This window comes from Manacus candei, unplaced genomic scaffold (assembly GCF_025592945.1).
Source record: "Manacus candei isolate 608988 ecotype Guabito, Panama unplaced genomic scaffold, ASM2559294v1 h1tg000112l, whole genome shotgun sequence".
In the NCBI taxonomy this organism is placed as follows: domain Eukaryota; kingdom Metazoa; phylum Chordata; class Aves; order Passeriformes; family Pipridae; genus Manacus; species Manacus candei.
The window spans coordinates 43,407-67,658 of record NW_026138160.1 but is presented as its reverse complement, the minus strand read 5'-3'; the positions used below and the strand labels follow the sequence as shown (position 1 = coordinate 67,658).

At 52.2% G+C, this 24,252-nt stretch overlaps 1 protein-coding gene across 5 annotated transcripts; it reads right to left on the bottom strand.

Moving 5' to 3' along the window:
• Positions 1-1,501: 1,501 nt before the first annotated feature.
• GJC1 (gap junction protein gamma 1) lies at positions 1,502-22,511 on the bottom strand. Of its 5 annotated transcripts, none has more exons than XM_051769715.1 (4): positions 22,452-22,511; positions 4,887-5,000; positions 3,286-3,355; positions 1,502-3,151 (listed from the first exon to the last, which is right to left on the bottom strand). In XM_051769715.1, exon 4 carries the CDS (start codon positions 3,130-3,132, stop codon positions 1,951-1,953), a length of 1,182 nt encoding a protein of 393 aa, XP_051625675.1. In that variant the 5' UTR covers positions 3,133-3,151; positions 3,286-3,355; positions 4,887-5,000; positions 22,452-22,511; the 3' UTR covers positions 1,502-1,950. The 5 variants fall into 5 exon arrangements, with proteins under 5 accessions (XP_051625675.1, XP_051625676.1, XP_051625674.1 ...); XM_051769716.1 differs by lacking the exon at positions 22,452-22,511 and adding an exon at positions 20,648-20,715; XM_051769714.1 differs by lacking the exon at positions 22,452-22,511 and adding an exon at positions 20,231-20,623 and having other exon boundaries at positions 3,286-3,358.
• Positions 22,512-24,252: the final 1,741 nt, after the last annotated feature.

Genomic DNA, 24,252 nt, shown 5'->3' with positions numbered 1-24,252 from the left:
CTGGGGTTAGCGCTGGGCCAAGGGCCGGGCAGCCAGTTCCCTTCCCAGAGCCCCCACAGCCCCAGAGGGGCTCACACGGGGGCTGAGTGGGCTCTGGGCACTCCAGAGGCTCTCCAGATTGCTCAGGGATAGTCGGGATCCACGCCTGGCCTGCCTGGTGAGCCAGAGGGAGAACACACCAAAACAACTCAGCACTACAGCTATTTCCAGCAAGTGCTCGTGCAGAGGGGACAGCAAGGACATGCTCCTGTCCCTTGGTGGGAGTTTAACGAGGAGCCTCTGTGAGGGTGTCCTGAGGGATGGGAATGGAGCAGGGATTTATCTGAGCCTCACTCCTCACTCTTCCCAGGTTGCCCAGAAAAGCTGTGGCTGCTCCATCCCTGGAAGTGTCCAAGGCCAGGTTGGATGGGGTTTGGAGCAACCTGGGCTGGTGGAAGGTGTCCCTGCCCATGGCAGGGGGTGGTATTGGATGGGCTTTAAGGTCCTTTCCAACCCAAACCATCCTGTGATTCCATGACTCCCAGAGTCCTGCTCCTGACCCAGCTCTGACGAGGGACTGAGGGCTGAGGTAGCCTCGGAACACAACGGTCCTGCTTGAAACAGGCCCCCAAAATGCACTGAAAGGCCTGAAAACTTGACAGCAAAAAGGGAGAGCAGCAAGGTCCCGAATCCATTATCAACAGCACAGAAAGCAGAGCCATTTCTCAGCGTGTCTCCAGGACGATCGTGGCTCCCTGCCAGGACAGAGCCGAAGGCACCGTCCCGCACTCCCCTCCCGCTCATTGGAAATTCCAGTTTAATGCCAAAGACACGGAATGCCACGGCGGGCTGGGCTCTCAAGCAGAAAGCTAAATTGTACATATTGCTCTGTCTGAACTGAATCCCTTGGACAGAACAGGGGAAGAGGGCTCTGGGATAAGGCAGAATCACTGATATTCGGGAAGGGCCTTGTGGAACTCCCCCAGACTCTCCCGGGAGAGGGAGAGCAGAGTTGCCAGGGCTCCACCTGACCAGATTGGTTTGGCAAGGACAGGGATCCTCCCCAAAAGGTTCCACTGCCTGCCCTTGTTGTTACACAACAACAAGCCTCACAAGTTTCTCCTCCCATCAATATCACAGAAACACGTGGAATTACTGAATCCAGTCATTCCTATTCAAGTTTTTTTCGGATGTTTTGCAGGACTTTGAAGTGTCTCTTCCCTCCTGTTCCACAAAGTGTGCAGGGAGGTCTGAGCCCTCTCCACCTCTGGCACTCCTGCTCTCGACACACACATACACACATTTTTTCCTGGAAGTCATTTTCTACAGAGGGAAAAAACCTGTGGGACATAGGAGTTTATGGGATGATACTTCCAGTTTGCCAGCAGCACATCATTTTAGTAAAGGGCAGAGTCAGGAGCACCAGGAACAGTTTCCCAAATATTTCCCCACCCAGGGGCTGCCCAGAGAGTGGAGGCTCCACTGTCTGCACGTTCAAGGCACTTCGGAAACGCAGCATAGAAAAGTTTTATAAAAAGTTTTACTCGGAAAACAAGGAAGAACAACGACATAACTGCTGACAACAATAATAAAATTAACAAAATGCTAATTAATGGCTACCCATGGCCTTGTCCTGGTCGATATAAAAAGTGTAACATCAGATCCAGTGTACAAATACAAAAAAAATTGTGCATAATAAATGTACTATAATACTGTACATACAGCATAAACCGTTCAATGAGAATGAATTAAATATACCTATTTGTCTCCTGACTTGGAAGACAAAAGAATAAAGTTCTGTAGTCCCAGAGTCAGTGTATAAACCCTCTCCAGGGGCTGCATCACTAGCCAACGGTATCCCTGAAAACAAGCAGAGTCAAATATTCCCTTAATGGAAGCCATTATTGACGGGGCTGCTGGTTATTATGATAAACTAGGAGAGAAAACCACAGTACATCAACTCAGCCAGCATTAAATCCAGACCGAGTTCTTCCCATCTCCTGACTTGCTACTGGCACTGCTTTTGTTCGAGCCTGCTTTGGACTTCTTCCCTCTGGAACTGCCGGGGTTGTTTTGGTTGTTGTAGGCCTGGATGGCGAGGTCCAGGCGGTCCTGAGCCACTTTGATTTCCCTCTGCAGGATCTCCAGGTCGGTGGGGATGTTGCCCTCGGTGCTGCCGTACTGCTGCTCCTGAGCTATGTTGGCTTTGTTCTGCTTGTAGGCCATCTTGGCGTTGGACAGCTCCGTGCACGGCATCTGCTCCGGCTTCAGGGCGATGTTGTACCCGGGGGGAGCCGACGGGGTGTTCCAGGTGAACGGGTAGTTGAAGGTCCCAGAGTCCGCCAGCTCCTTCCTCTTGCTGTTGAGCGTGTCCCGGATGGTGCCCAGCCCCAAGTGCAGCATCTCCCAGACGTTCAGGAGCAGGCACATGCAGCTCACCCCGTACATGATCAGCAGGAAGATGGTCTTCTCAGTCGGCCTGGAGATGAAGCAGTCGACCCTGTGCGGGCAGGGCTTCCTGCTGCACACGAACACGGGGCTCACCTGGAAGCCGTACAGGAAGTACTGCCCCACCAGGAAGCCGACCTCGAACAGGGCCCTGGCCAGGAGCTGCAGCACGTAAATCCTCATGAGCCCGTCCTCCCGGATCTGCCGCCGGCCGTCGTGCTTGGCCTTGGCGGGGCTCTGCTTCTCCTTGCTCTCCCGGACACTCTCCACCTCCATCTCCGGGTACATCATCGGGTCCTCCTCGTGGTCGCCCTCGGCCTCCTCCAGGCCGCGGTGCTGCTTCCAGCGGGTGGGCAGGCTCCTCCTGCGGCCCCTCCTGCCGGCCTCGCCGTGCTCCACCAGCCGGGCGATCTTGTGGATGGCGTAGCCCAGGTACAGCACCGAGGGAGTGGCCACCAGGATGATCTGGAAGACCCAGAACCTGACGTGGGAGAGGGGGGCGAAGGCATCGTAGCAGACGTTCTCGCAGCCCGGCTGCTCCGTGTTGCACACGAACTTGCTCTGCTCGTCGTAGTAAATGGACTCTCCCCCCACGGCAATCAGGACAATCCGGAACACAATCAGCACTGTCAGCCAGATCTTGCCAACAAAGGTCGAGTGGTTCTGGATCTCCTCTAACAGGCGGGTCAGAAAGCTCCAACTCATGGTGGTCAAGTGAGTTTATCTAAAAAAACAAACAAACCCCCCAGATTTTTATCAGTTTATCAGCTTGAGCCCAAGCAGTGCAAACACTCAACCAAGAGAGTCTGAAAACTCCACACTTTTACACCCAACACCCATCCATGTCTGCGACATCACCTGTTATCGGGATCCAGCTGCCAGAACTTGCTTGAAGATCCTACGTCTCCTCCACAGGCCTCTGGGGAGTCTGCTGGGAGAAGAAGTAGCAGTTTAGTGACATTTCACAGAAAAATGTGCTCCCAAAGCTACTCTCCAGCCAAAGAGAGAGACACACGTGCTCTGTAAGGCACCACCTTCAGAGGAAAGATTTTTTTTTTAATACTTGATCTAAACCTACTCTCTCTCAGTGGGAAGCCATTGTCCTGTCCCTCCAGGTCCTTGTCCAAAGTCCCTCTCTAGCTCTCCTGGAGCCCCTTTAGGCACTGGAAGTGTCTTCTCTTCTCCAGGTGAACCCTCCCAGCTCTCCCAGCCTGGCTCCAGAGCAGGGGGGTTCCAGCCTTGTGAGGGTGGGGAGGTCCTGGTACAGGTTGCCCAGAGAAGTTGTGGCTGCCCCATCCCTGGAAGTGTCCAAGGCCAGGTTGGACGGGGCTTGGAGCAACCTGGGACAGTGGAAGGTATCCCTGCCCATGGCAGGGGGTGGCACTGAATGAGTTTTAAGGTCCTTTCCAATGCAATTCTATGATTCCACGACAAATTTGCAACCCTAACAATAAAAAACCCCATCCATGGAAACTCTCATCTGGCAACACTGCAAAAAAAACCCCCACCAACCTTCCAAGCCCATGTGGAGCTCCAAGGAGTGAAAATGGTAACACATGGAGCACTGGAAGAGCTGTTGGACACCGTTATAGCACAGGGGATGCGACATTTTTCAGAGCTTTGTTGATGTCAAATATCAGTTTGTCAAACATTATCAACAGAAACTTTTACAACAGAACATTTGGTGAAAGATCCTAAACCCAGAACTGGACAAATCTCCAGCACTCTGATCTTAAAAGGGATTTATTCTTAACCTGGAGAAATTTCAGGAGACTGGAAGAAAACTAGGAACTATTCAACTTCTTTCACACAACCAGAGTTGTTCACAAGCAAAATAATGAAATGTGAGGAGATGCAATCAATGCAGAATTAAAGGATGTAAATGTAATCCTCCTGTGGTGGAATTCAATGTGTTTAGCCAACAGGAGGGACAGGGTGTGGATGGGCTGTGCAGGACATTTGATCTATCACTTCATGGCACTGAGAGAAAAAAATAGCACAGGAGAGTATTAAAAAAGACCACATTAAGTGGAGCAAAAGTAGCCAAGGCCTTGACAAATGATTCCCACATTAGATCCAAGATCAGTCCCATAATGCACAGCCAGCCAGGCCTGGCAGGCAGGCTGGATCTCCCCAGGCTCGGCTGGGAAGTGGCTGCTGACAAAATGGGCACATGGACACAAGTTTGCAGGCTTAGAACTGGAGATGAGCTACCAGTGAAACAGGAAAACATGGATTGCTGGAGAGGCTGGAAGAGATCCACTGCTTAAATGACGCTCAGTGCAAAGCTGCAGCTCAGAGCAGCACAGGGAGAGGGAGGCTGCCGTGGCTGTCAGCTCACAGGGAAGGGAGGGTCCTCAGGGGTAAGGGTCTCAGTAAAAGCTGGTGATGCAGTGAAGGTTGAGGGTGTGAGCCCTGGCTGTGTCACCTGCAGTCAGGAGCAGGGAGGGTGAGCTCACCTCCTTGTCAGCGAGCCAGCCCTCGGCGCCCGCGGCCGCATCCTTCAGCAGTTCCTCAGACATCAGAGGGCCAACACGGGGGGCTCACACCCAGCTGAGGGACAGGGAAGGTGCCTGAAAGGGAGGCATTTAGAGAGCTCAGTTTGTTTAGCTGGGAAAAATGGGAAGAAAATGGAAGGAATTACAGATGAATATCAATACCAACAGGCTCAGGATCATAACTGTCATCAAAATTATCAACTAAGACAAAAATCACTGGCCTTGACTCAGGTGGACAGGCCACCTGCACTTAACCCTGAAAAGGGCCATGTATAAATTACAAGTGATAGATAGCAGCTATTAGAGGTGCATGCAATCCTGCAAAGGTTTCCACCAGAGCTTTTCCTCCTACACAACACTGATGCCCTTGTGCCACAGAGAACTGGCAGAAATAACACGGTTTTAGCAGGAAAAAGAGAGGAGAGGTTCCAGTCCCAGTGCAGACCCTCTCTGCACCCCTATTTCAGAAAGACATCTAAGGCCAGCTCTGCCTCTCTGAGTTCTGCATTAGTGGGACAAGAGACAGTGTTTCAGACACCCCCACGCTCAGCATTTCCCACCTGGATTTGGGGGCAAACGGGACAGGCACGTTCCTGCTGACATGCCATGATTTGTCAACTAAAAAAGGAGACAAAACCCAAAGGAGTTTAAGAAGGGGTTAATTCTCTCTCACTGAAAACATTAGGGCTCCAAAAATAAACTACTAAGTAAATTTTAAATTAATTAAATGCTGTTGCCAATGTAAATTTGGAATAACAGCAGGAACCAGTCTTTAAATCCTCAGATACTGTCACATTCAGTTAACAGCAGAGAAGTTTGAAATGAGTGTTGGTTTCAGTAAGAGAGTCTTTACTTTTAGACAAGCTGCTACCTTATCATCAAGGAAACCCCTTTGTGTCATGTGCCAGCTTTTCATGGTGTGTCTTCTACCTGCAGACACATTCCTGAGGCTGGGCTGTAAAGAGGGAGACACAGGGATCATCCCTCGGCCACCACTCAGCCACTGGAGGGCATGAGGCACCTGGGTCATTTTGGGACTTGTCCAGGAGGATTCCCAACCTGGACCCCACCAGTTATAACAATGCACAGAGTGCCAGAGCCTCTGTGCACAGACCCTGCCCACACAGACGTGTGTGCTGGGGTTCCCTCCAGCCCTCGGCTGCAGTTGGCATTATCTGACCCTGGTTAATGGCCAGGACCTCTGTCAATTAGCAGGTCCTGGCTGTGGAGCTGCAAAGCTGCTGAAGAGCTGATTCTCCTCCCAATAAAGTGGGAAGGACTAAATTTAGTCCTAGTCCCGAGCAGAGTGGTGGCATGAACACGGGAGGACCCACCAGCAGGCAAAGAACTTCCTTGTCTTTAAGGAAACATTTCGGCCCAAGCAAAATGACCAGTCATTAAACTCTGCTATCCCAGGTTCAGTCTATCCCAATTAAATGCCATGCAAAAACAAGACTTTACAAGCAGAGTTATGGCTTGGAAGTGGTGTTATCCTTCAGTTTTGTGGGATCAGCCAAGGTTAGAGAAGCACGTTCTGCCTTTGCACCACGTGCTGCAGCACCCAGACACATCACAGTAACCTTCACCCAACCTACACTCGTGTCTCCTGCCTCTGTGGTTCTGGCAACATTTAACTCAATAATTTTCCAATGTTTGAAAGAAAGGTTTATGGACACTGACACGCATCCCAGAAAGGCAAAATGTCAGCAATTTCAGCTAATTTAAGTCATGCCAGAAAGTGCATTTGAGGGAGATTTTCATTCCCTGTATTTGTCATAAATTCATTCCAGCACTTCCAGCAGAGGAGGCTCCTTGGAGCGGGCAGGATCCACAAACACCAGACACTTATCTCTGACAGCAAACTGGCTCCTGAATTAAAGCTTTGCAGGTGCTGACATCCAGAGACAAAGAAGAAGAATTTGGACCAGGTACATGAGAAAAGAGAAATCAGCTTTCCCTGCAGAAAAGCTCTGGAGCTGTTCAACATGGCTGTTGTTCAGGTACAGCCAGGGAACAGTTCCCCAGGTGTGCCCCATCCCCTCCCCAGCCCAGGGTGGGCTTTGGGCATGAACTGAAACATTTCAGATGCTCCAGCCATGTCCCCATCCCGCTGGGATGGAGGCACCTGGAAGGCAGCACCACACACACCAGATGGGGGTTAAAACCAACCTCACTCCAGGCTGTCAAATCCCAAACGCCCTCAGAACCATCTCCCGAACTTGTCCCAGCACAGCCTGGGTCCTAGCCCAGTATAAACTGGATCCCTGATCCACTCCCAGAGCAGACTGGACCTCAGCTCAGCACAGACTGGATCCTGTGGCCACGTGTCAGTAAAGACTGGCCCATGTCCCAGTACAGACTGGATGTCCTGAGCTCCATCCCAGTACAGACTGGCAGCTGCAGCCCAAAGCACCTGAGCAGGAGGGTGCAGGGAGTTGTGTTGGTTTGGTTCAGCATTAGGCAGTGCTGTGAGGATCAGGGAGTTGGACTGGATCATCCTTATGGATCCCTTCCAGCCCAAGCTCTTCTGTGATGCTTCTCTGACACCAGGATTCACTTCCTGTCATTCCCTGTCATTCCATCAACAGTGGGGCTGGGCACAGCCTCAGTATGTCCATGGATGGCACCACAGTTCACCAGCACCTCCTCAGAAAGGTTTGTCTGCAGGAGGTTTTGTAGCCCTGAGGCAGTTGTTAAGGAGAATCAATATATTTAGAGAAGACTTTTCTCCCCCTTAGAATATGTCCTCATGGGTCATGCAAATGAAATTTGATTAATTTATTAGTGATTTATTTGTTTTGTTTTGGTTTTAAGCAGTTTAAAAAGACATGTGCTGAGCAAGAAAAAAAAGAAGAATAAATGCATAGCAATTCTGTTGTTAATCAAAAGAGGTTTCATGCTGCATGAAAGTGAAATTGGGCCCACAGGCTAATTAAAATAGGATTTGAATTAGGATGAATGAATAATTAGCATTATTCATTCAAATCTCATTTACATTGAAAAGTAAGAAACTACATGATTTACAAGTACTTTTGAGGAAGCAGAGAAGTTCCCTTTTGGTTTTTTTAACCTGGAAAATGAGTAAGACTTTAATTGCTCGAGAAAGGAGAGAGCTGGGGTCAGACCCAGCACCAGCGAGGGACCAGCACATCCCAAATCCTGGCGAGCACTGTGCTGATGCCACCTGCAATCCATGAGCAGCAATTCCAGTGTCCATCCTCCTAAGTGACACAAGGGCGAGGATGTGGGGGTATTCCCAGGAATACCTGGGCTAAGACAACTCACAGCCATCACCCTTCTATCCTTTGTGAAGGAACTGGGCTCAGTCACTACCAACTTCCCTCCTATTTTCGGCAACACAGATTTCGGCAAAAAGAATAAGAAAATTGTACTGAGTTTTATTTTTGATCTTACAGAGCACTTGGGAAGGAAAAAGGCTGGGACTTTTTGGAGAGCACACAGTGCTCTTTCAAACAAATCCTCTGTCAGCTGGCAGGGCTCACGTGGCAGCAGCAGAGAAGGGTTTGGAAAAAGCCACAATGTCAATGTCAATTTGGAAACCATTTCTGAACGGTGCCTTCCAATCCCAGGCAGGATAACAAGGCTCTGCTGATCCCCAGACCAACCCCCCGAGCCTGAAAACCCCCCGTTGAATCCCGAGACCACAGATCCAACGCGGGATATAAATAGAACAGGAAAATGTGGGTAAGAGGTAGGGATATAATAAGATTCTTGCGCTGTCAAAAAAATAAAGATGTCAAGAACGTCTCTCTTTGAAAATCAACATATACCCACCCGAGCATTCAGCTCACAGATAAACTGGAATTTGCAGCTCAGACATGAACCTCCGGCCGCCTCGGCGTGCCCTCAGGTACTGCTAACATGGGAAGCCAAGTGACAATTTTAGCAACACTCCCCCGCAGTGACAAAATTCAAATGAAAATCACGACGTGTTTCGTGCTGGCCCAAACCAGCTCTTACTGCACCTACAGCAACCACAGTGCTCTGGGAAGCCTCGTGTCCAGGGCAGGCCCCCCGGAACACGCGGATCCCAGCTTGGAGGAGCAGGGTCCGTGAGGACAGGGCGAGCTGTGAGCCTGACTCGAGGCTCCATGGAAAATGGAGGCTGGGCTGTACAGCCTCTGTCACCCCCTGAGATTCTGGAGACCTGTGGCGGGGTCTGTGTCAGCCTGAATCCCTTCACACAGCTCGGCAATCAGAGTCCCTCTGAACGACGGAATGAGCTGTACCAGCTCAGAGCTGGGCACTTCTGCAAGGACTCGGGGCGGAGCTGTGTGACACCCAGCAAGCCCGGGGCTGCTCCTCACACCTCTGCTGCACACTCCAGGTATCAGGAGGCAGAGGGAGCCCCAGGTGCCTCTGCCAGCACTGTGGTGATGTGAAATGTAATAAAGGAGAGAACCAAGCGGTCCCAGACGCCGTCTGACAGCCCGCAGGGGAACCCTCGCTCACACCAACGTGGCATCGTGCCAGACCTCGAGACCAGCACCGTGCCAGGACGGAGCTTGGGGCAGCAACATCCCCCCTCCTTCACAACCCGCTGGTGGATGAGGAATAACCCAGCAAGGGAAGGGCTGCTGGAGCTCAGAACCAACCCGGCGTCTCCAGAGCTCTCCCTCTCTCCTCTCACCTCCTCCACCCTCACACACCTCACAACATTTCTCCAGCACAGTCCAGAGCTGAAGGGCCTGGAGTCTCCTCCACACTCCCTGTCTCCCAATAAACCTAGTAAATGTAAATATGAAGGAACAGAAATCCCATGTGATCCCTGCTCAAAACCAGCTCAGGAATGTGCAGCTTGTACCACAGATCATATCCCCCAGCGCCTAAGAGGGAGTGGCTCATTCATCCCTGTGGAGGAGCTGGGAATGCACAGGAAAACTCTTTCCCTGTGTCTTTCAGTTGGATGTTGAAAACAAGGAATTACAGGGTAGGTAAAGAACAATTTTTTTTCCAAGATTTTGAATCTAAAGTTCAAGCCATACTAGAGAAACCACCTGACACTGCTGTTCTGTTTAACCAAATCCTGAGCTCTGGGACTGCCAGCCCAGGCTGTCTGCACACAACAGGGCCAGGGCCTGCTGTTTGCACCCTTAAAATCTAAAGATGTGGAGGACATCCTCGAGACAGAGTGTTCCTACCAGCTGAAATGACCATCAGGTCGGGTGAGTGTGGCCTCAGGTGCACACAACACTCCCAACTGTGAGCTGCCACAGAAGCCCAGAGTATTCTGAGTTGGAAGGGACCCACAAGGTTCATCGAGTCCAACTCTTAACACTGCACAGGACCACGTCAGCTCCCTTTGTTCCACACCACGGGGATCCTGTAGGCTTTTCCACAAGCTGCTCATGCACAGACAGCACTCACCCCACAGACACTGAGTTCTCCTCCCGAGGAGATGCTCCCAGACACCACCTGATGAGACACCACGTGCTCCTCAGCTCAGGGCTACTAAAGCCTGGCTCAGCCACACGACACGTTACCACTTGCTAAAATACTTACAAGGTCAAACACAGCAAACACCCAACCAGCCCAGTGCTGAGACAGCTCCTTTGTAAGGGAAGAGCCACCCATTTACTTGAGTCAGTCACATATTCTGAAGATGCTCAACCCTTGTACCCATAGCATCACCATCAGAAATGTGTGACATTCCCATAACCAGCAGTTTAAACTATTTTACAACCCAAAACAGAGTCAACCAGAGCAGGTTGGCGGGTCCATGTCCAGTTTTAAATATCTTTAAGGTTGGAGACCTCACAAGCTCTCTGGGCATCTAGATCCTATTAAATATCTCCAGGGGTGGAGACCCCACAAGCATTGAAAAGTAAGACTGGGTAGCCTGATCCTACTGCATCTGACCATACTCACAGTATAAAAAGCTTTTCTTACGTTTAAGCAGAATTTTCCCTGTTTCAATCTGTGCCCATCACCATTCCCTGGGTACCACAGAGACCAGTCTACAACAAGAGCAAGGGCAGCAAAGCAATTTCTCCTGTAAGAATGAACATAACAGAGCGTGACCAAGTTGCAGGGACTAGAACCACACAGGCAAAGTGAAACTGTGACCTGAGATCTTCCCCCTCCCAGTGCCCACCCCTGCCCAACATGCCCTGCACAGCACTGGCACGATATAAAAGAATATATTATTGAAATATTAAAAATATCGTGCTGTTGCCTGCTGCACCTGTGCTTCCAGTGGTTACTCTTACAAATATGGGTGATGGAAGGCTAAAGATGGAAAAAACAGAGCAGGAAGGATGACAAAAGGCAGGTCCTGAGTGACCAACAGCAATCCAAGCGGGAGTGCGATGGAGCAGGGCCAGGGTTCCTGCACACACCAGGCATTGAATCCCAGGATTCAGCTCCTTTCAGGATGCACTCGCCAGCCTGGGAAGAGTGCTGGGAATAGCAGGAGAGTGTCCTGCTGCAAACTCTGCCTGTGTGGGCAGGCCCAGCACACCTGGGCACACACAGGGAACGGGAGCACCTCAGCCTACCCAAGACCCCAGAGCTATGGACAGACCCCCACTCTGACCCTGAGCACTGCAGACACTCAAGAACAACTGTATTTCAAGTGGAAAATCACAGAACACACAGGAAGTGGAAGGTCCAAATGGAAGAACAGAGAACACCCAGGTACCACTGCGTGTTGCACACCCCACAAAACATGCACTGCTGGGGAACTGCCTTTGGACAGGCTGGAGCACCCATGTGCTTACCTGAGTCCCTCCAGCTCTCTGGCAGCGAGGTCTGGGAAAGGCCATCCTCACTCCCATACAGTTCCAGTCAGGCATCAGGGAGATGTTCCTGCCTTGATGTGATTAGCAACTCGAATAACCACAGCACCCTTTTAACTACACCCGAGTCCACTGCAGCCAACAGCTCCACAGCGTTTCCCCACCGGGCTCCTCCTCTTCGCTCAGAGGGATGAGTGTCAAAAGCAAATGACACACTGGAGGCAGCTGACCCGAATATCACTCTCCCGGCCATTTCGGGAAAGGAGAGAGAAGCCAAAAGAGAGCAGTTCTGTCGGCTCCTGTAGGTCAAAGGCTCTCACTGAGTGGGAGGCAGCCGGGTGGGGATGAACACCTACTGCTCCCACCACCATCTTACAACAGCCAGGAGAACCACAGCAGTGTTTGCTTCAGAGATAAGCCTCACAAACTAGCACGAACAGCTGGAGAGTGAAAGGGATACCGTGCACCACGGCGCAGCCCCGGCTGCCACGGCATCCCCAGTCACCCACCCCGCACACGGCAGCTGCTCCTCCCTGACCCACATTCAAAAAAAAGACTTCTATTCTCCAGCTCTGTCATCTGGTCTAGTAGGAGCCACCTCCTCAGCCTACAACTCCACCAAATCCATGGCACGTTTCCTACAACAGCAGCTCTGCAGAGAGGGAAGGATGTTCGGAGGCAGAGGAGGGCACTGCAAACCCTCACTGCCAACTGCTTTTCCAGCCATCCAGTACTTGGAACTGCTCCACTAAACCCTGTCAGGACTGTCCCTGAGATGAGACATGGAAGACCAGAGAGCTTTGCAGACCCCTGTGACTTCACCCAACTGTGCACGTCTGGGTGGAGAGCACTGAGGTGAGGAGGACGGTGGCCAGCTGTGCCAGAAGGCATTTCCTCCCTGTTTGCCATCGGTGTGTCACAATCCATGAGGATGGGGTTGGGATGGACAGCCAAGGACAAGGGGTCCACAACCACAAACCAGCACCTCACTCACTCTCCTGGTGCTTCAACTTCTCCCAAGCGCTACCAAACTGCACAATTAGTTGGAGAGTTGTGTTTGAATACACCAGTTTTACACAGTTTATTTTGAGTCGAGGAGCAGAGTAAGTCAGAGCAGATTGCCACACTGGCATTAAAATGCTACTCCAGCTTGAGTTCAACAGGAGTCTTAACAGCTTTATTTTGCCAAAGATAAAATTCAGAATATAAATACACACATAAATTCACTAAGTGACTTATCTGTTGAAAAAAACACTTATTTCCTATAATAAAATAAGAAACCTAAACCCGTAATTTTCTGAGAGACTTGACTACTCTGAGACCCCCCTGGGAAGAGACCCGAAGCACTGACTGAACTCCCTATGCTCCATCACCCCAGCTGGGGAACACACACACCAACTGGGGCTCTTGTCTCTGAGAATAGCTGCAAATAACTCCTATTTCATGAGAGGAAGCTGGGAGCTCTTTTCCCAGCGACAGGCACACTGCACCAAGCACACAGCCGGTCAGCTTTTTCCACCTCACTGCTTTCCATGGCCATGAATTTTATCAGACTTATTATCAACACAGATTATGACAATTAGCAGCAAATTTTAGGCAGATCAGCCTCCCAAAAACACGGAAACTGCTTAAGCCAGACAGGAGGCTTGATGGGAGAGCACCAACAGGACCAGGGTATGGTATGTACCATGTTTTGGTGCTGCTGGAGGTGGGAAAAGCCCACTGAGACACTGCAGGAACAACTGTGGGCACAGTGACAGTGCCAAGCTTCCCCTGGCTTCTTACTTCCAAGCCTCCAAGACTTTAGGAGGGTGGTTACATCTTGTTAGTCACTGAGTGGACTTCATGCTGGTTCTGTAGATGCTCCAAGCCATTCCCCTTTGTCCTGTCAATCCAGGCCCTTGTCCAAAGTCCCTCTCCAGCTCTCTTGGAGCCCCTTTAGGCACTGGAAGGGGCTCCAAGGTCTCCCCAGAGCCTTCTTGTCTCCAGGCTGAACTCCCCCAGCTCCCCCAGCCTCTCTCCACAGCAGAGCTGTTCCAGCCCTCAGACCATTCCCCCTTCAGAATCAAGTTCATTCCTTAATGCTACTAAAAGAGATGAAAATGTCACCCAGGGAAAATTACGTGACTTCTTTACACTCCTACTCACAGAAGCAGGAACAGCCCCAGGCTCCTCCCCAGCCCCTTCCTCTGGGACTCACTGGGAAACTGGTTTCCACTGTAGGGACTGGAGAGGAGGTCACAGAATAAGGAGCCAAAATGAGGAGTCACAGCTGGGAGGGCTGGGTGGATTCACCAGAGATGGACCCCCAGCCTGGCTACAGCCATTGGCACTGTCGTGTCACCTCTGCAAGACAAGGGCTGCGAAGAAAATCCCGGCAAAGTGCAGCTCCCCAAAGCCAACATTCCCATGGGACTAATGAGACAGTCTCATACAGAGCAGAATCAGTGGGCAATGGGTTGTCTGTGTAAGCACAGTGTCCAACAGGGCTTCTGCAAAGGCACTTCCAACCCCACAGAGGGCCCCAGAGCACCGGGGTTTAACCTCTGCAAGTCCCTCTCACCAATGGCTTCTTGAAGGGACCCCAAAAGGCCACTGGAAAAGTGATCATCCCCTTCACAGAGGGAAGACACAGGAAGAGGAGTAAATGGTCATTTCCTGCATGGGAAGGAGGTCAGAGCAAGGATCACAGGAGAGGGTGGGATCTGTGCCAGACCAGGACATTGTCTGAGTGCACACAACAGTGAGTGGGTGGGATGTGACCAAGGATCCTGCTGGCAATATTCAAGGTGAGGCAGATAAACAACCACAAAGAGCAGCACAGGGACCACACGAGTCTACGCAAACTAGTAATAAAATGGCAGATGGAATTCCACATGGATAAAGTGATGCATACATGGAATAAACAAAATAAATCTCAATTTCACACTAAAAATAGATGTGCCCTGAGATGGCCTCAGCAAGCAGGAGGTCTTGGGGCTGTCAGGCTGCTCTGTGAAAGCTCCAGCATAGCCAACAGCATTTCACCAGTGTGAGAGGACAAGCACCCCAACAGCACACGCTGCCACATGCCCTGAGTGCCCCCAGCTCAGCCAGGGCTCTGGTCACTCTCATCATCCCCCATCATGGGAACAGAGGAGAACAGGAGCTTGGAGAAGATGTATGGACACAACAGTGCGGGAGGAACACTGGAAAAACAAGGCGGTTGAGCAGGGGAAAGAGGGTGGGGAGCTGTAAAACCTGGGGGAGCCTGCAGAAGGAAAACCCCTTCAAACCTGAAAACCAGAGACAGCGCCTCAGACATGGGTAAGTCTGCAGGCAAAAAGCAGCCAGCAGGCTGAGGGGGTCCAGACACACTTCTCCTGGGCTCTGCTGCAGCTTCCACGTGGCCAGGTTGGGAACGGGACTCCAAAGCGGGCAAGGCTCTGTCTGATCCGTGTGGCTGCTCCAAGGAGCCAGGAGTGTCCCTGCTGTCGGGGAAAGAGCCCCGCCATGAACCAGCCAAAGGAGAGGCATCAAAGGGAACAGAACCCCAGGTTATTAATCACTGCTCAGTCCCAGCCCTCTGGAATTGCACCTGTACTCATGGACAGTCTCAGGCACTTGGCACACTTGGAGGGCAGAGGTGATTTATTTCTGTCCCTGCTCTCCAGCACAATCCTCCAGAGAATCGGATCTCACAGACACCCGGATCGATATGGTCTGGCCACAGATTGCAAAGAGAGCAAGAGCAGGCTGAGGAATACAAACCAGGCACGGAGGAGGAGGATTCCAGTCAGCTCTAGAAGGAGCAAAGACTTCACATGAACCAAGAAATACAGATAATTTCCATATGGCCCTATGGAAGATCACCATGTGCTTCCTCCCAAACATTTCAATTTTATTTTGCTTTTTAGTGTCTCAGGAATCACACTTTCCACTATGAAAATTCTCCTATTCAAAATAGCTTAACTACATATCTGAGTGTCAGAGTAACTCTGAGTATCTGAGCAGCTCCTGCGAGTGAATCTGCTGCAAGTAAAATTCATTTCTCAGCTACTTCAATGTTTACCATGAAAATCAGAAGATTTTTAGATTTTTAGGAGGAGGTGCTGCGTGCAGGGCAGCACACCTGAGAGATACATTAAGAACTTTAATTACTCTTAATTTTATGCCATTTAAAAATGTATTGACAGCAGGGCAGCCCCTTCCCTGCCTACAGACTCATGTCTAACCTCAGGATCAGGCAGCGTTAGCTGTCAGCCGCATCCCTGAATCCACACCAGCGCCAGGCTTCCAGGAGTTAACAAGGAGTCAAAACTCCCCCTCAAGGGAACATGGGAACACAAGACATGCAATCGCCCTTCCAGGCTCTTGACTATTTTAAGCACAAGAGATACAGAACTTCCCGGGCAGTGGCTTGTTCTGTACGAGTCTGGCAGGGCTGCACCGCTCACGCGTGTCCAGCACTGGGGTGTCACCACGAGCAGGAGTTGGCATCCCCTGATGCCACCAGCATCATCTCTCATCCTTTAAGAGCCGTATTCCCAATATACACCACAGCCAGACCCAGGTTTAAACCCAGAAATCATCAGGTTTAGACCCAGAAGTCATTTTTCCACATCCCTTTGACACAAAAACAAAGCAGGAAGAAGTGTCCCCAACACGCTGCATTTTTTGGGATGACTTTGGGGATGTTCAGGAGAGGGGTAGTGCTGTGCACAGCTACCCACGGGGCAAAAAACACACCCCCGGACAGCAGACTAAAGGATGAGCAGGGATTCAATGGAAAACAATCCAGTGCAGTTGTCAGCCTCCTCCAGCACCACCAACTGCGCCATCCGGACAGAAAGGACGGGAGGCACAATCTGCTGGTCATCCATATGGATGTCTTCCCTTTCTCCTTCCACAGGATCTCAAACGAGGTCAAGCACGCACACTCAGACCTGTTTCCTGACAAATTTGTAACTAAAAAGGTGGAACTAATAACTGCAAGAGCCCAGAGCTGGTATCATGGACTTATTTAGGCAAAAGAGCTGGCTGACTCCAGCCATTCCCATCTAAGCAAGGTAATAGGGAGAAATCCCTCACTCCCGTGCAAAAATGTAAATCCCAACTCAGGGAGGCACTTAAGCACATGCCTAATGCAAAGCTGGAAATAAATCCTGCTAATAACCGGGCTGCTCACTTATTCACAGCTAGGCACGGCTTAAGTACCTGGAGGAGCTGGAAATACCCCCGAGCCCCCGGAAAAGAGCCTAAACCAGACTGGTCTGGGAATTAATCACAGCAGCATGAGCAGAACTGTTAATATGAACTGGAGGAGGACTGTCTGTGTGTGTGTGTGTGTGTGTGTGTGCTGAAGCATCTGTTCAAGTTTAGGCACATAAAACATTTTTCAGCCCAATGACTCCAGAGGGAAATGCCTCATACATCAGCTCATCTGACTCAATTTTTCCATCACATTTCCCTTAATACAGTTTTGTCCATAAATACACTATTTGTTTCTTCCAAATATAGATCTTTATTTATAGCCAGAAAACCTTGTAACTTGTGTTATTGCTTAAAGCCCTGGGTTCTGCTTTGAGACGGAATCAGGTTCTCCTTTGAAATGGAATCACTAAGGAATTATTTTCCAGTACTGAGGTATGAAACCAAGTTCTCTACATTTGCAGAAGGAAAAGGGTTTTCTTTTTGCTCCAATATTTACCGCTCTCACTATTTCCTTCACCAGAAATCACCAGTAAAATCATAACTGCCCAGTCACACATTGCATATGGCATTTATCCCACACCATATCCAGGAACTTTCACCTTAAATCCTCATTAAAAAAAACCCACAAGTTTTTAAAAATCCCAACCAGATCTTCCAGCCAGTCCTGAATTTGAGGAGAACTGTGTGTCACTGCCCGAGCAGTGATAATTCATATTTATGGTACGAGGTCAGAAAAGGAAATGTAACGTTGCCCTTTCCCCTCCAAGGAACATTTGGAAGACAAATTCCTTTTTGTGGCTTTTAACTGAAAGTGAACGACCTCCCAAAACCAGGACGAGGAACGGGCAGTGAACGGGTACTCTGGTGATTCTGATTTTACAAGTATGGGGTTTTTCACAAGTGAAATGTGATTCAATACAATTTGACCATTATTAACCACAACTTGAGTAAAATAAAAAGAAAAGCACAGCACATTATTCCATGGCACAAGCACAGGACAGTGGAATTGCACTCCTGCTGCTCATGGGAAGTGCAGAGATCAGCTGGAAGGACTGATAATGCCACAGGGTTCTGCAATAAAACCCTCATTTCCTCCCAAACAGGGCACACAACCACCCGTGGGGGCCCAGGGACCAGATTTTGGAGGCTCATCCACAATTCAGCGAGTCTCCCTACCTGGTGGGCAGGAATGTGCTTCCGTGCCCAGTGCAGTGCTAAAGTAAGGCAACCATAAAATGTAGGGAGTATTAACAGAACTTTTTCCACAGCAATAATTTATTTCCTATTAAGCAGATTAAAAATAAACAGATCTGGAGCACAAGTCAACTCTGTGGAGTGGCAGCACAAAAGACAAAGGTTGGAAGCAGGGTGGGAGAAAAGGATCACCTTCCCCCTAATGAGGCAGCACAAAGGGCTCCATTATCCACGAGGACTTCGGGTCCATTATCCAGGACAAGGGTTTCACTCCAACTGTTTAATGATTGTCACCCTTGTCCAGTTTGTGCTGCTGATCAGGGAATCCTGTCCCAGTAGGAAGGGTGAGGATGCACGAGGTGCCTTGTACAAGGCGACAACGCGCCTTGTGATTCCCACGTTTGAAAAACATGGTGAGAAGTCATAAAACCCCCCCTTTTTCTTGGCTCCATGTTGATGGTGAGGCTACAGCCTCAGAGAATCACAGAGTATCCCAAGCTGGAAGGGATCAACAGGGATCACCCAAGTCCAGCTCCTGATCCCAGCCCTGTTTTCCTCAGCACACAGCCCCTCGCAGGTACAATGGCCACAAATCAGCACAACTCACCCCGGTGAGCAGGGTCTGCCCAGGCTGCCCACTCCTGGCTCACACTCTGTGCTGTTCCAGCAGCATTCCAGGGAAAGCTCACCACGCTCTAACAAGTCCTTGCTGCCAGCATCACAGCTGGGACAAACTGAGGCATCAGCAGCACTGCCAGTGTCCGCTGGCTCCGCTTTCCCTGGCTCCAGCTCCCCGGAGAAGCACCAAGGCACAGGGGTCTCAGCGACCCAATCCACCACACACCCGAGGGAGGGGCTTCCAGGATTATCCAGCCCCTGACGGTGTGTTTTTAGGCTGCTTTGTTGGTTTTAGGAGCCAGATCACACCTAGGTACAACCTCGGGCACCGGATCTCCTGCTGTCCTTGGCAAAAGTGACGGATTAGGGGAGTCTGGGGTTTTTCACGGACTTGCAGAAGTTGCTGGCACTCAGCAAATTACTAAGTCAACAAATCTGTGCGTTACAATTAATCACAAACTCCCCACCAGTGATTAGATCTCTCAGCTTATAAGAATTTTCCTCTTGTAAACTTTAAAACCATCCAAACCCAGAAAAGACCTTTTAAGATAAAGCTGCACCTAAGCAACACAATTCTCACACCAACTACCTTTAGAACCACTGGATTCTTTAGAACAATTGTGTCTACAATTAAAACTCTTCAGGCTGTACCAAAATCTTTGCTAAATTCCTAAAGTTGGTGTAAACTTGCCCAGCAAGGTTTTCTTTTAACCTTCCCTTTGCTGAGGACGGGCCGAGACCTCTGGGACTCCTCACTGCCCAAACATTCCCAACCCTCTTGGGGCTCTTCTCTGAATCCTTCAAAGAGAGTTGTGCTCTGAATCACTCCAAATTTTCCAGTTATTTACTGGTTTTTGCATCACTTGCACGTTATCTGTGATGTTTGCTTTGAAGTGACAGGCAAAAATAGTCCCTAATGACGGGCTAAGGATGAAACCCGTCTAGAAAACAGGTATTTCGTGATAATTCCTCCTGCATTCAGACCTGTGAGTTGCTTTAAAAAAAAACCAAAAATTTTAATATTGCCGCATTAATTGAGAAAACATTTAGTTTTGTAAATGGAAATGTTTTCCATTAGCAGTAACTCAATGGTCCCCTGCATCAGTGGTAAGACAAACTTGCAACTCCAGTCTAAAAGCACTGAAGGCAGTCAGACCCTTTGGTAAGGGAACAGCCCCGTCAGGAAGATGTTTTTAACAACTTTTCACTACTTAAACTGATAAACTTGACAAAGCTCGTTTTAAAAGGACAAGAGGTGCTGGGTGACAAACCCAAGGAGTGGCTGGTTGTGTTCTCCACAGAAAAAGAACAGAGACCCTCTGGCAAAATAAGTTTCTTGTGATGTGAAACACAGCCCTCCAAAGGGATGTGTCCCAGTGCTCCTGGTTCTGTTCTGCCCCATTTCAATTTGGAAACGTCAGTCAAGTCACTGTTTTTTAGGAAACACGCTGCAAAGGGCCAGTTTCCATAGAAGGAGCCCCAGCAGGGCTGGCAGGGCAGACCCTCACACCCAGCACATCCCCTGAGCCCCCCAGCCCTTACCTGGCCGCCTCCTCGCTCACAGACATGGTCAGAGCCCCGGCTGCACCCGGGAGAGCCCCGCACTCCAAGTACTCCAGCTCGGCTCCAGCGAGGACCAGCCCCTCGTTCCAGCTCTCGTCACTGCCCACAGGAGCAGGACGGGCCGAGCGAGTCACGCATTCGCCAGACACCCAAATATGTGACAGCTCAGCCCACCCCCGCCGAGCCGCGCAGCCACAGCGAGCACAGAGCTGCAAACACCGTCCTCCCCTCTCCAGAGAAACGCTGGAGCCAATGCCAGCACTGCTGGAAACCCCGGAGTTAATGCCAGCACTGCTGGAAACCCCGGAGTTAATGCCAGTGCTGCTGCAAATCCACGACTTTCACTTGGAGCCCAACGGCACAAAAAAGCTCCAATTCCCTTCTAAAAATCCTTACCTATCCCGCTTCCCAGGACCGAGCTGAACTGTTCCCCCAGGAAAGCACAGGCACAACTTCAGATTATACTTGGAAAGAACCAAAAATACAAAAGAAAGGCACCTTGCATTTTCCTAAGCACAAATCTTGACAGAAAACAACAAGTTTCCCTTTTAAATGACCTGAAGAACAGAGGGTTTGGTAACTGCACTGACAGCTGGCTCATTGAACATCCCAGTGACAGGGATTTCTAACAGGAAGGGACGGTTTGAGGTTTTTTTAGCCAATTATCCTTGACTTTCAGCAGGCAGAAGACATGGAAATAACAACAATAACCAACGGTCCGTCAGATGGAAGGGTTTTGTTCTTCCTCTCATCTCCAAATGCCAACCGAACACCCAATGAAAAAGCTGAACCCAGTGGTACCAACTGTTGCTCCAGAATCCATACAGTACATCCATGCCCTAATTAATCCCCTTGAACTGTCTCCTATTTGTAATTAATTTGACGGTGGAACAAAACCAGCACTTCCCGGTGAAGCAAGGTCACACTGACCAGAAAGCGTCAGGACCAATTCCTACCAACAGAAAAGAGAATTGGCTAAAAAAAGCCAGTAAAAATAGCTGTACAAATGTCACTCTTGTGAAATTTTACTGTGCAGGGTGAAAGTTAGGCCTAACGGAGGCCAAAGCTTCCATTATCCCATACAGGGGTGGATTTTTCTCCTTGTGCTCTGTATTAGGGTCAAGCACAGAGAACCACAGAATGTCCTGAGATGGAAGGGACCCACAGGGATCATCAAGTTCAGCTCCTGGCGTTGCACTGGACACCCCAACCATCCCACCTTGTGCCTGAGAGCGCTGCCCAAACACTCCTTGAACCAGAGGAGTATTCCCAGAGCTATGCCGACCCGCAGGGAGCCCGTCGGCTCCGGGCAGGGCTGGCTCAGGCTGCCACAGCAGCGTCGAGAAGGTTTATCTGGGCAAGGAGAGCAGGAGCTGCTGCTGCTTCCAGGGCTTGTGCTGGAGCTGCAGCTCCATCCACCGCCGCGGGCCGACACCGGGGATCCCTGAGCCGGGAGGGGAGGAGGGGACGGGGGTGCCCCGGGAGGTGACCCGGGAGGAGGGGATGGGGGTGACACCGGCGGTGCCCCGGGAGGAGGGGACGGGGCTGGCACGGGAGGTGCCCCGGGAGGAGGGGATGGAGGTGACACCGGCGGTGCCCCGGGAGGAGGGGTCGGGGGTGACACCGGCGGTGCCCCGGGAGGAGGGGATGGGGTGACACCGGCGGTGCCCCGGGAGGTGCCCCAGGTGCGCTCGCTCCTGTTCCCGCGCTCGCTCCTCACCGAGGGGGCTCGGCCACGTGCGGCGGGGCCGGCACCGGCCGCTGCTCCCGGGAAAGCCCCGGCGGGCTCAGGGATCGCCTCAGGGATCACTTCGCTGGGCACGAACAGCGCGGAGAGGCCCGTCCGGAGCGCGGGGGGACGCGGGGACAGGCGGGCGGCGCCGGCCCCTCACGGCGGCGGAGCGCGCCCGGCCCTTCCCGGCGCCTCCGGATCGCCCCGGAGCTGCCGGCCCTGCGCCCCCCGCCCCCCGCCTCCCTCAGCCCCACAGCTCCGTCCCCTCAGGTTCCCGCCGTCGCCCTCAGGTTCCCGCCGTCCCCTTCAGCCTCCCGCCGCTCGCTCCCCTGCACCGCCCCCGGGGTCCCGCCCGCCCCCGGCTCCCGCGGGTCGGTCCCCTCACGGTCCCGGCTCGGAGCCCTCGGGGCCCCGCGGGTCCCGCCGCATTCCCGGTTTATCCCGGTTTCCCCCTCGCCCCCCACTCACGGTCCGGCCCTGGCCGTACCGGGGCCCCTCGGCCGCCGAGCCCGGGCGGGGGGCGCGGGGCGCATGCGCGGAACCCCCTCAGCCCGCGCGGGCCGGGGCGGGGGGACAGCGGGAGGGACGGACTGAGGGACAGGGACTGAGGGACAGGGACTGAGGGACTGAGGGACAGGGACTGAGGGACAGGGACTGAGGAACTGAGGGACAGGGACTGAGGAACTGAGGGACAGGGACTGAGGGACAGGGACTGAGGGACAGGGACTGAGGGACGGACTGAGGGACAGGGACTGAGGGACAGGGACTGAGGGACTGAGGGACAGGGACTGAGGGACAGGGACTGAGGGACGGACTGAGGGACAGGGACTGAGGGACAGCGGGAGGGACGGACTGAGGGACAGGGACTGAGGGACGGACTGAGGGACAGGGACTGAGGGACAGCGGGAGGGACGGACTGAGGGACAGGGACTGAGGGACAACGGGAGAGAGGGACTGAGGGACAGGGACTGAGGGACTGAGGGACAGGGACTGAGGGACGGACTGAGGGACAGAGACTGAGGGACTGAGGGACAGGGACTGAGGGATAGGGACTGAGGGACTGAGGGACAGGGACTGAGGGACAGGGACTGAGGGACAGGGACTGAGGGACTGAGGGACGGACTGAGGGACAGGGACTGAGGGACTGAGGGACAGGGACTGAGGGACAACGGGAGAGAGGGACTGAGGGACAGGGACTGAGGGACTGAGGGACAGGGACTGAGGGACAGGGACTGAGGGACTGAGGGACTGAGGGACAGGGACTGAGGGACAGCGGGAGGGACGGACTGAGGGACAGGGACTGAGGGACAGGGACTGAGGGACAGGGACTGAGGGACGGACTGAGGGACAGGGACTGAGGGACTGAGGGACAGGGACTGAGGGACAGCGGGAGGGACGGACTGAGGGACAGGGACTGAGGGACTGAGGGACAGGGACTGAGGGACAGGGACTGAGGGACGGACTGAGGGACAGGGACTGAGGGACAGCGGGAGGGACGGACTGAGGGACAGGGACTGAGGGACAACGGGAGAGAGGGACTGAGGGACAGGGACTGAGGGACGGACTGAGGGACAGAGACTGAGGGACAGGAACTGAGGGACAACGGGAGGGACGGACTGAGGGACAGGGACTGAGGGACAGGGACCGAGGGACTGAGGGACAGAGGCCGAGGGACGGACTGAGGGACAGGGAGTGAGGGACAGAGACTGAGGGAGAGACGGACTGAGGGACAGGGGGACACGGGTGGTGACAGCACGTGAGAGCACGGGGACATCTCCAGAACGGGACACCGGGAGAGGGGTGGGGACAAGGACACGGGGAGCAGGATGGAGACAAGGACACTGCCAACAGAACAGACACATGGGGACACTGGAGTAGGGCTGTTGACAGGGACACCGGGAGCAGGATGGGAACAGGGATAGGGAGAGCAGGACAGGGACACCAGGAGCAGAGTGGGGAGCAGGGTCTTAGGGAGCAGGAGCAGGGTGGGATGGGAGTGGGGAGCAGGGTCTTAGGGAGCAGGACAGGGACGGGAGCAGGGTGGGATGAGGAAATCGGGAGCAGGACAGGGACAATGACACTGCAAGCAGGATGGGGACAGGGACACGGGGAGCAGGACAGGGACATTCGGAGCAGGATGGGGATGAGGATAGCAGGAGCAGGGTGGGGACAGGGACATGGGGGAGCAGGATGAGGACAGGGACATTGGGAGCAGGACAGGGACACCAGGAGCAGGATGGGAATGGGGGCATAGGGAGAAGGGGGAAAC

What these genes read in the sequence shown, in the direction of transcription:
- GJC1 (XM_051769715.1), bottom strand. Translation starts at nt 3,132, where the DNA reads ATGAGTTGGAGCTTTCTGACCCGCCTGTTAGAGGAGATCCAGAACCAC.